General features: G+C 45.3%; 1 protein-coding gene across 1 annotated transcript; it reads left to right on the forward strand.

Annotated features, from left to right (window-relative positions):
* Nucleotides 1-228: 228 nt before the first annotated feature.
* Nucleotides 229-9965, forward strand: LOC308158284 (solute carrier family 13 member 2-like; the record flags this gene model as incomplete). Its single annotated transcript, XM_080531877.1, has 13 exons — nt 229-330; nt 1543-1671; nt 2257-2393; nt 2515-2750; nt 2960-3022; nt 4181-4370; nt 5509-5631; nt 6060-6269; nt 6739-6830; nt 7957-8072; nt 8439-8600; nt 9367-9504; nt 9822-9965. 13 exons carry the CDS (start codon nt 229-231, stop codon nt 9963-9965), a joined length of 1842 nt encoding a protein of 613 aa, XP_080388003.1.
* Between the last annotated feature and the right edge of the window lie 2624 nt (nt 9966-12589).

Consider the following 12589-nt stretch of genomic DNA (forward strand, 5'->3'; position numbering starts at 1 on the left):
ACATGCATCCTCCCCAGTAACCTCACTCCAAAGTTAATGTTTAATTCTGCCTGAGAGTGATATATATACTGCGACTTTATCTCCTGCTCTCTCTTTAAACAGTGCTGTAGTGTCCCCAATTATCTCGTAAAAAACCTTTCCTCCTCTTTCAATTAGATTTTCTCCTCGATATCCCACTCGTTCTCTTCTTCAATACCTGGACAGATTCTATCTGAGACCTGGATGGTCATGGCAGGGTGTCTCAAAGGAATATGGAGGTATCGGAATTACCTGCTAATATTCCTCACGCCCATAGTGTTTCTGCCCCTGCCCCTAGTCATCCAAGGGCCGGTAAGTCTTTTTTTGTGTTTCAGTGTGTGTATTGGTGTGTGTGTATGTGTGTGTGTGTGTGTGTGTGTGTGTGTGTGTGTGTGTGTGTGTGTGTGTGTGTGTGTATGTGTGTATGTGTGTGTATGTATGTGTGTGTTTTAACTATGCAGAAGCTTTTTTAAAGTTCTCTCTCCTGGAAATAATTTTCCTTCAGCAAAGATAAATGAATGAACAAACATCTAACTTCACATGACCTGGATGTACACATGTAACGATGAGATTCACAGACTACGTGTTGTTTGAGATCTAACACATACAGACTTCAGGTTAATATTGTTCAATGACTCCGTTGCATTAATATTGCATTTATAACGTTTTTTGGAATGACGTCTGTCCGAAATATGAATGGAAACCTTTGTGTTTTAGATAACAACCTGCAGCAGCCACATTGCAGGTTCGGAATCGCAAGGCAATACAACTTTACAACCTCAGTCATAAACATTGGAAGATTGCAAGCTTTTTACAGTCCCTTATTTTTACCATCAATGGCTTACCATATAGTATCGTAATCTTTATTGTCTCCCTCTGAAATAACAAGGTTGTTTAGTTGATTATTTCTGATGGGTTTACTCATTACTTTTTCTTTGAAGTTTGCTAGTGAATAATGAAATATAGCCATTTGGAAGAATATGACTAATAAATACCTCAAAGACATCAGAACAACTGTTTTACCTGTGACTCAATTGTTTATGTTCTTGTCATAGGAGGCTTTGTAAACCATTAATGTACAGCTTCAAATCATGTTGAAAAAAATCACACTGACTGTCATGAGAAGATGCACTCTGTCTGTGTGTCTGTCTTGCCTGTCTGTCTGTCTGTCTGCCTGTCTCTCTGCCTTGTCTCTCTGTCTGTCTGTCTGTCTGTCTGTCTGCCTGTCTCTCTGCCTTGTCTCTCTGCCTGTCTGTCTGTCTGTCTGTCTGTCTGCCTGTCTCTCTGCCTTGTCTGTCTGTCTTGCCTGCCTGCCTGCCTGTCTGTCTTGCCTGCCTGCCTCCCTGCCTGCCTGCCTGCCTGCCTGCCTGCCTGCCTGCCTGCCTGCCTGTCTGTCTATCTGTCTGTCTGTCTGTCTGTCTGTCTGTCTGTCTGTCTGTCTGTCTGTCTTCCTGTGTCCTCTCTGTGTGTCTGTGTCCTCTCATAATCCATCTGTGTGTGTGTGTGTGTGTGTGTGTATGTCAGGAGGCTAGCTGTGGCTATGCGATCATCCTGATGGCGTTGTACTGGTGTACAGAGTGCATCCCCCTGGCCGTCACCGCCCTGCTCCCTGTCATCCTCTTCCCCATGATGGGCATCATGGAGTCATCCGACGTACGCACACCAATCCTCCTCTCCTCTCCTCCCAGTCACTCTCCTCTCCTCTCTCCTCCACTCCTCCCACACCGATCCTCCTCTCCTCTCCTCCCAGCCACTCTCCTCTCCTCTCCTCCCAGCCACTCTCATCTCCTCTCCTCCCAGTCACTCTCCTCTCCTCTCTTCTCCTCTCCTCCCACACAACACCACTCCCCCACCTCTGCTCTCCTCTCCTCTCCTCTACTCCCACACCGATCTCCTCTTCTCCCAGTCACTCTCCTCTCCTCTCCTCTCCTCCCAAACCACATCCCTCTCCTCTCCTTCCAGCCACTCCCCTGTTTTTCGAAGATCAATCACATTCTAAAGAGAGGCTGTCTACCTGTTTGCCTGTGCATCCTGCAGAACAGAACAGGGGAGGCTAGTGGAGGTAGAAATCGGAGGACGGGCTCATCGTAATGCATGGAACGGAATTAGATAATCATTAATTATTATCAAACATGTATGTTCCCCGTTCTGTTTCATGCATTACAATGAGCCTCAGATTTCTAACCTCCTCCACCAGCCTCCCCTGATACAGAATTTCTTCTATCCACGGTCATCCAGGTGTGTGTTCAGTACCTAAAGGATTCTAACATGCTGTTCATCGGTGGGCTGTTGGTGGCGATTGCTGTGGAGTATTGGAACCTGCACAAGAGGATAGCACTCAGAGTACTGCTGCTGGTGGGGGTGAAGCCAGCTCTGTAAGAGGCCCTCCACCATCCCAGACACTGTACACACACACACACACACACACACATACACACACACAATTACTGGTTATTAAAAGTGCGATATTCCTTCCCTCTTCTCCCTTGTATCCAGCCTGATGATGGGCTTCATGTTCACCACAGCCTTCCTGTCCATGTGGATCAGTAACACAGCCTCCACAGCCATGATGCTGCCCATCGCCCAGGCTGTGCTGCAGACGCTGTGTGACACCGAAGCCCGGTCCGAGGGAGTGGAGATGGGCCTGCAGATGGGCAAGGCTGGGGGTGGGGGCCAGGACAACCAGGCCTTCGATAAGGACAGCGACAGCACCGACAGCAGCATCCACATGGGTGTGTGTGTGTGCGTGTGTGTGTGTGTGTGTGTATGTGTGTGTGTGTGTTGGTGGGTGTGTGTGTGTGTGTGTATGTGTGTGTGTGTGTAGGTGGGTGTGTGGGTGGATGTGTGTGTGTGTTTGTGTGCAGCCTAAACGTGCTTTGGCTCCTCCTTACACACACCAAATGTAGATTTGGTTAGTAACAAGTTAATAATACCGTTGCAGATGATAACGGAGATGCCAAAGGCACAAAGGAAGTCAAGCCCAAGGAAAACGGTGTTACTTTGGGTAAGTAGAACAACAAGGGACTCAATTCTCTCTAACCTTGGTCCAAATCTAGTCTCACTTCATCATCAAATCTTGACATCGAGCTATCCTCAGTGCTGATATGTCATAAAGTCTTTAGATAGAGGGTGTGTGTGTGTGTGAGCACACCTGTGGATCCCCTCAACAGACACTCAATAATGTATAATTATTATGATCTCTAGTCCTAAAGGGGAGTGGTAACTTGAGGACAGCAGTCTGTAAGTGTTTTTCTTAAGATTTTGTTAGTAAGGACTTCATATCTTTCATAGCAGTTGAAGGGGGAGATGCCAAAGACGCAACGACAGTTAAGAAGAATTTGGGTAAGCGTTCATTTAAGCGAATCAATTCTCTCTCCAAATCTAGTCTCACTTTAACATGAGTGTGAGTGTGACAGGGGACACAACAGGGGATGCTGGTGTGGAGTTAAAAATCCACCAGCCTCGGCAGTGATTTGGAGGATGAGCTCGTTGTAATGCGTAAAAATATATATGTATAAAGCTTTGCGTAGAACTGGCGTTACAAGCTTCCGTACGTAGACAAGCAAGAACGTTTATGCACACGAAGATTCTGATTCAGAACACAGTGCACACGCACGTCCCGCGCCTATTTCCCTTTTTAAATCACAATCAACAAAACATTTTGCACATGTGAACGAGCGTCTTGTCCCACCATTTTAATGGCCATAGTTGCCGTTGTGTGTGTGTGTGTGTGTGTGTGTGTGTGTGTGTGTGTGTGTTGAATGGTCAGTGAAACACCCCAAATTAATATTAATCTACTGACTGCATGATGACAATGACGGCAAATCCCAATTAGAGGCGAAAAAAAGAACTTTCACCCAGTGAAATTCTGCAGTTGGTCATTTCTCCAGTTTCTATGCGTACCCATGGGTCCCAGTGAGGACCTCACATTTTCACGTTTCACGTTGTTTTGTTTTTTATAGATCCCAAAATGTGCGTCAAAGTTGTGTACGCAACGTTTATTCACGAGGCCCCTGGTGTGTACGCTTAGTAGTACATTGATCCCCTGGAAGTTGTGGGAGGATGTCCCTGGTTGGCTGAGCCCTGGTCCTCTCTTTCTATTGGCTGAGTCTTGGTTCTCTCTTTCCCATTGGCTGAGCCCTGGTTCTCTCTGCCCAAACAGTGGAGGAGAGCCTTGAGGGGAGAGTGGAGGAGAGCCCCGAGATGGAGGACAGAAGGCTGAAGAGAGAGAAGAAGTACCTCAACCTGACCAAGGGCATGAGTCTGAGTGTGTGTTATGCTGCCAGCATTGGAGGGACCGCCACTCTCACTGGCACCACCCCCAACCTCATCCTCCAGGGCCAGCTCAACGAGTAAGACCCCCCCTTCTTGAAGGGACATTTTACTTCAAAATGTTTCATAAGAATCAAATCAAAAGTCATATTTATTGACAATCCACACAGTCGTACGATCTCTTTGTGAATGTGAAATCAACCAGGCTATACTTCTTGGGAGAGTCCTGTGAGTATGTTTTGTAGTCCGTTTGGACTGCAGAGCTGAAGTTCTCTGACCATTGACATCAGTGGAGGCTGGTGAGCCTGTACTCTGATTCTGTGAGCCTGTCCTCCGATTTTTACCTCCACCAGTGTTTGACATGGGTGACATACTGTAGTAGTAGTAGTAGTAGTAGTCCATCTAGCAGCTCATGTAGGATAGTGATTCACCGTAATCCAATGTCCAAGTTGTAACTCAAACGGCACTGTGCATGCTTGTTATTTTCTCCAAGTAACTTATTTACAACAGACAAGACTACCGTTGTTCCTTTCTGGCTGTGGGAAAGAGGTGGGTTGTTAAGTAGAATCAGGTGCCTCAGGCCCCAACCACACCACTCCTTTGATGGTCAACAGAGATGACGAGGATTGACAAAGATGACTGTCCAGATCCACAGTTTCTTTTAGAGACTTTCTACAATCTGTCCGTTCAGCCAATTAGAAACAAGGCTGCATTGTTCAGTTGCTCGGGTGTTTCAAAAGTCACGTGGGAATTCCACAGATCAAATTGGATAGTAATTTCATACGTATACATTTTCATCAGTTTCTTTCTGATAGTTTGGGGGCGGCCAGGGTTTTAGGTGCCTACAGCAGCTGTATTATAAGCCTGTAGATTACCTTTAGACGCTGTCTCACATCCCTGGCTCTATAGCCTTTTCTAAATTGTTAGGAACATGACTCTTCGTGTCCTCTCCTCTGTCCTCCACTCGTGTCCTACTGAAGACTAATTGGAGAAAAATATCTAGGCTCCTCCCCTTAGATCTTCACCTCCAATGCTTTTTGAGGAGAGGATGTAAGGGGTTGTGTTTGATTCAGTAAATTCAGGGTATGAATAAAAATGTAATTAATCTCTTGTGTGTGTGCGTGCGTTTGTGTGTTCGTCTATGAGAGCAGAGGTAGAATGTCTGTTGTAACAGGTAACAGATGACTCCTAAAGATATTTGGTATTGTATTTCTGCAGGATGTTCCCTGAAAATGGAGGCCTCATCAACTTTGCTAGCTGGTTTGGTTTCTCCTTCCCCAACATGGTTCTTATGCTGGTGTTGTCCTGGCTGTGGCTGCAGTTTATGTTCTTGGGCTTCAAGTGAGTCACATATCCTTTTTAGGTTCCTTTTCAGGTTCCTTTTCACTGTATTTACTAAGATGTTATGTGGAAACATTCAAATACTGTGATTCAATCTGCATTGTATCTATTTAGTATCTATTGAGTGGGAGTACTTGTTTCAATAAAACAAAAGGATAGTCAATATTCCGTAATATTTATCAGACATCAACACAATAGAATATGAGGTCATAGACAGACGAAAGCAAAATAATCTTACTTTCAATTTTCAATTCGAGAATACAACATGAGCAAAGTGGACTCTGTTATATTCCTGTAGGTGCAACTATTGTATTGTTTATCATTAGTTTTTTCTGAACAAGTTGTTGCCATGGTGATAACTAAAAAGATACCTGTGATGTATCCATATCATCTACAGTAATACAGTACTTTGGCTGTTCCTCCTACAGCATGAAGAAGTCGTTTGGCTGCGGCGGGGACAACAAGGGTGACAAGGAGGCCCTTCAGGTCATGAAGGACGAGTATAAGAAGCTGGGCAGTATGAACTTCGCTGAGGCCGCTGTGATGGTGATCTTTGTGCTGCTGGTCCTCCTGTGGTTCACCAGGGAACCTGGCTTCATGCCGGGCTGGGCCACCGTACTCTTCAACCAGAAAAGGCCGTGAGTGAAAAATATGACCTTCAATTCTCTCTCTATCTCTGCCTAGACACAATATATGCTTCTGTCTTGCTATCTCTCTCGATTCCTTTTTTTTTAAGGGGGGATCAGCTTTGAAATGGCCAGATAGATTTATAAAGTTATATCAGATACACCATGAAGGTCTGTTGACAAAACGTTGGTATCTTTCCTCAGAAATGTGAGGTAGCAAGAAAGCCAGTGTTCTCGAGTTTGTTTTCCTTTTCGAAGTTTATTGGTTTCACTTTGAGAACCTATAGCGAGCTAAGGTTTGACCTCAGATAGCTGTCCTTGCATCATGCCGAATCACTTTTTTTTCCGAAGCCTCCCCTGATTGGAAAACACACCTACCTGTGTTTTCTATCCCTCTGCCATTTCTCACACACATGCACACTCGCGCACACGCTTATAGACATACAATGATTCTATGACTTCTCTTCTCCCCTGTGTGTAGGTTTGTAACAGACGGCACGGTGGCCATTTTCATGTCAACGCTGTTCTTTATCATCCCCTCCCGCCTACCAAAATGGGGCACTAACGAGGATGGTATGTAGTGTGTGTGGATGTGTGTGTGTGTGTGTGTGGATGTGTGTGTGTGTGTGTGTGTGTGTGTGTGTGTGTATGTGTATGTGTGCGTGTGCAAGTGCGCGCGTGTGTGTGTGTGTGTGTGTGTGTGTGTGTGTGTGTGTGTGTGTGTGCGTTTATGTGTGTGTGTGTGTGTGTGTGTGTGTGTGTGTGTGTGTGTGCATCACAATATACTATGTGCGTACAGTACTTGTCTATTAGAGTGAGCATGAGATGGAGCTTGTGTGTGTCTATTAAATGGAGTCATACGTCCACTACCATGTGACATCCAAGCCTGGCCTGCTGACGCAGTGGTTTGTTATCTTCCTCATTATCACCCTCCCTCCCTCCCTCCCTCCATCCCTCCCTCCCTCCCTCTTTCCCTCCATCCCTCCCTCCCTCCCTCCCTCCCTCTTTCCCTCCCTGCCCCAAGGTCAACCTTTCACAGCGGTACAGCACTTTCTGTACCTTTCACAAAACTGATATGTTTTAAAGCGTTTTTTGGGGGTAACCTATGCCCAGTGTAGTTGTATGTGTGTTTCTACTCCTTATATAGCAAAAGAGGTCAAAGCTATTTCTCAAACCGAGGCAGCCTCAACATGTTTTGTAAACAGAGGAGTGTCACAATGATTAAACGCACTTAGTAAGGACTTTGAGCTTGGAGTACAAGGCAGACTTTAAGGTGCCGTGGGTTAGGGTCCATTTCCCCTCCTTGACCGGAGGAGGTAGAAATCGGAGGACGGGCTCAATGTAACGCATGGAAGAGAATAAGGAATTGTATCAAACACACTTGTTACAATGAGACCGTCCTCCGATTTCTACCTCCACCAGCCTCCCCTGCTCTTGACACAGGGTGTGTTTTGCGGTCATGATAGTATTTAAGACCTACAGTAGATTTCACATCAACAAATCATACGTGAATGAACTGAACTGCTTTGCTATTAAACAGTTTACAGGCATGCTTATGAAGAGTCAATATAGTCTTATCTTTAGACAATAAAAACGTGTAAAGCTGAAGACACTAGAGTTTATGGTCTCAATGGTTAAAAATGTATGATGAATTTATAACCTTAAAGTCATCCTCCTTTTATTTCCTGTGTTTCCATAGGGAAGCCTTATAAGGCGCCCCCGCCCCTGCTGCAATGGGATGTGGTTCACGAGAAGATGCCCTGGAACATCATCCTGCTACTGGGGGGGGGCTACGCTCTGGCCAAGGCCAGTGAGGTACGGCACTTTGTATACACACCAGGGGAGGCTGACAGAGGTCAAAATTCACTTTGTTCTTCATTCTGTTCCATGCGTTACAATGAGCCCCTCCTCTGATTTCCACCTCCACCAGCCTCCCCTGATGACATATTGTATCTTAATACCACAACTACTTTATCCAGCCAGCTGGACATCAAGCATCTTTGTATGCTTCTGTGACGTGTACATCTCTCGGATGCACAAAATACATTACTTTCTGTGTGTGTGTGTGTGTGTGTGTGTGTGTGTGTGTGTGCTTGCATGCATGTGTGCGTGCGTATGTGTGTGTGTGTCTGTGTGTGCATGTAATGCTAACTATGTTTTGTCTGTCTGTGTGGTGGGCAGGAGTCTGGGCTGTCTACGTGGTTAGGAGGGACTCTCGCCCCCCTGCAGAGCATCCCACCCTGGGCCATCTCCTTCCTGCTATGCCTTCTCATCGCTACCTTCACTGAATGCTCCAGCAACACGGCCACCACAACACTCTTCCTGCCCATTCTGGGCTCTATGGTAAGAGTCGACACACACACACACGCACGCACGCACGCACGCACCCACGCACGCACGCACACACACACACACACACACACACACACACACACACACACACACACACACACACACACACACACACACACACACTATCTATGCGGGGTACACACATAAGGATTTTTTGGCCGGTTTTGGCCCGATTTTCGGATGTCTGAAAACGACAGAAAACGCCCGGTTATCAGATGGATCTTAACATTTTCCTATAACAGAATCCTGTGATGTGAGGTGTGTTAAGAGTCACTTCTCTTCAATTGTGCAATCAACTCTCCCGACAACCTGCTCGGAAAATGGGCGTGGCCGGCAATCGTAAATGTGAAATGGGTTCAATACTTCCGACCAGAAACCATAGGGTTGCCAGATTGTTTGGTGAAATTAGCGGTTTTAGAGAGAAATCTCGCGTGAACCCATCGTTTTTAATATTGCCTTTATGGATATGATTTTGTTTGTGGTTTATTTTCTCTTATTGACATGGCTTGGGGAACGAGACTAGAGAGTTTGGAGTCTGTCGTAACGAACATCTTTATGTCTGTGGGGTGCTGAAATGGGGAAATTGGCGCACACCACACACAACACGATCAAGGCTGTTCAATCCAAGATTTTGTTTCTTCATGTGTGGGGTCTGTCTCAGATAAGATTTCTGTTAAGATTTTGAAATTCCTTATGTGTGTACCCCGAAAACACACCCTATGCATATTGACCCCAGTGTGACCCTGTCCATTCTCAGGCCGTCGCCATTAAGCTGCACCCGCTCTACGTCATGCTCCCCTGCACCATCTGTGCCTCCCTGGCCTTCATGCTCCCTGTGGCCACGCCCCCCAACGCCATCGCCTTCTCCTACGGAAACCTCAAAGTCATGGACATGGTACGCCCCCCTCACTTCCCCTCTCCATCAAGCCCCATTCAGAGTCTGTGTAACGGTGGAGACCGGTGGAGGTAGAAATCGGAGGACAGGCTTCATTGCCATGGAATGAGAAATGGTATCAAACATGAATTGTGACATTGTGACTGTATCTACAAGCCTTAAGAGTCTCCAAGCCTGGATGACCGCAGTTCTACAGCTGTCACCTAATGTGTCAAACGTTCCTCCCTTGTGTAGAGAGTAGAATACAATGTTGTGTGAGACAACCGTACCTAACAATGACCCATGTTTCTTCCCTCTCTCACCCCAACTGACAACAGGCGAAAGCTGGCTTCGTTCTGAACTTGCTGGGGGTCCTGACCATCAACCTGGCCGTGAACACTTGGGGCAACGCCATGTTCCAGCTGGACACGTTCCCCGACTGGGCCAACATCACCCAGACCTCCCCCACACCTGTCCCCTAAACTGGGGGAGAGAAGAGGAGGGGGAGGCTAGAGAGGGAAGGAAGGAGCCGGGGGAAGGCAGTGATATGCAGCACATGCGTCTATCTGGATCAGGCTGTGAACACTGGGATGATGGACAATGTAGGGTGTTCCATGCTACAGTACAACACGCCCTTCAGACGCTAAAACTACACCACCCATCAAACACCACAGCCTGTCCTGTCAGTCTGACAGTCTCATATCCAGCTCCAACATCTTTGTCCATTCCAGCAGTAAACATCTTTGGGACTATTCAAGGACACTCTCTAGGGAAACAGGCTGTAGCCTGCTTTGTTGACTCCTCAGTCAATGTTTTGATTGATTTGAATTAAATTAATTTAGATTAATCAGTTTTTGTACATTAAACTGGGCAGGTCTTATTTGATCCTTTTTCGGATCGGCAAATCTGCAATTAAGCATGGAGAAGACACAAGGGGGGGAGATAGAGTGGAGTGCATGTTTGGAAATACATAGAGGTTATGGGGAGTCAATTATATCAAATATTTTCCACTGATTATATGATCTGATGTAAAAAAAAGCAAACAAGCGTTTATTTAAGGTGAAGGCAATGTGGATTGGAATACAAATGCTATTTCTTACAATGTGTTTTATTTTCTTATTGTTTCCACAGTGTTTACCCATCATTTGTACTGTAATAATTACTGTACATTCAAATAAAACACACACACACACACACTCAATCGAAATCGAAATATTATTTTAAATATTAAATAGATACCTAGTCAAATTGTTTACAGCAGACTTAATGTTCCATTACAGGTTGTAGTTGTACATGACATGTACAGCAGGGGAGGCTGGTGGAGGACAGGCTCATTGTAATGTAATGTAATGAGTATTTGATACCATTCCTCATTCCATTCCATGCATTACAATGAGCCCGTCCTCTGATTTCTACCTCCACCAGCCTCCCCTGCTGTACAGGTACAGGGTTACACATGTGTTCGTTCTATGTCTATGTCCACTTCCTGTGGGGATTGGTAGATACAAATCCTATTCCGCCATCCATTAAGGATTAAGACCACAGGGACCCCGATTGGTTTGGACAGAGCCAATGGGAACAGAGGGCAAAACCCCTTCAAGGCAGTAGAGTGGAAACATTTGAAATGATTAAAGGTAAAAAGGGGAAATGAATAAAAGGAATCCCGCTAAAATCAAGTTCAATGAAGGGTCAATGAGGGTGGGAGGCCATGATTGGAGGTGTTGACTTCCGGATGACCCCCAACATGACCTAGAGGGTCATCAGGGTGGGCAGTGACATTTGGGTATAATCTGGCCACCATGTAGCTGCCGGTTGCTACATGTTAGGGTTGTGTCGCTGGAAGGAGGTTTGTAGTTGTCACTCGATGTTGTCAGATTTCATTTAGTAGTATTAATTAGCATCGTTTTATAACTGGACTGTTATGATTTCTATGTTGTCCTGTGACGCTTATTGATGAAGGTATGACAACGTTATGAATGGAATACTTCTCAGACCTGATGAGGTATTTCTCTTGCCTTACATCGTCTCAAGTAGGGGAGTTGGTGGTCCATTGGTGGTACATTGTAAGGCATGGAATGGAATGAGGTTTAGTACCATTCCGCAATGCGTTACAATGAGCCCCTCCACCAGCCTCCTCTTGTCTTTAAAGTATCTTCTTCTCAATATGCTCATCTTCCCATGATGTCAGACATTACAGGTGTAATTGTCATATAAACAAACATCATTGATGTTTTTGGTGTCACTCCCTGTTGCCATCGATCACCCGTTTTTCCAAAGACGGTGAACATGCCATCTCCCTTTAAGAGGGTGTTTTTCATGTCAGCCTTTTCAAAGAGCGGAGCTAAGATAACATGCTTAATATGCTACTAATATGTTTTTATGGAGACAGCTGCTGCTTAATATTCTGGAATCACTGGGAAGGGCAGAGATCTCATTTATATAATTTATATAACCTCACTCCGAGCCAGACGTGAATCACTAGCGCAGTTATAGGTATCTAGGTGCCCCCTGGGAGTTTTTCTCCCCAGAGTTTTCAAAGGGAGCTCGTAAATCAAATGTTTGAGGACATACAGTAACTGGATTTTCTTTCCTTCTAACTGAACGGGTTAAGACGTTGTCTGTCTGTCTGTTTCTCATCTAACTGAATAATAACCTCTTATATTCCTATCAAACAACATGAGCAGTCAACCCACATAGTTGCACACTGCCTATGGTAGAAGATGTCAGTTTGTTATCATAACGAGTTGTTATTTGACATAATGAGTTGCCGACAGACTGCAGAGAAAACAGAAGATTCGGGCCAAATGGGATATGTCCAACGTTAGGGTGTTACAATTACTATAGTGTATACTAAGTACACTCAACTGTAAAACACTCCCTGAAAAAACCTGAACGTTTGATTTGACTTCATTCCAGTAATCACATAGGGATTATTAAAATATGTGCATGCCCACAAAAGACAACATTCACAAGTAACACATGATACGGCAAATGAGGACAGGGCTTGGGGACCTAATTCCCGTAAGGTTGAGAGGCTCGGTGTCATTTCATTAAAGTGCCCCTCAATACATTTTCCCACATTCCATCCTTCAGAAACCCCTGTCTC

Source organism: Nansenia antarctica, assembly GCF_963989245.1.
Source record: "Nansenia antarctica genome assembly, chromosome: 1".
Classification (NCBI taxonomy): domain Eukaryota; kingdom Metazoa; phylum Chordata; class Actinopteri; order Argentiniformes; family Microstomatidae; genus Nansenia; species Nansenia antarctica.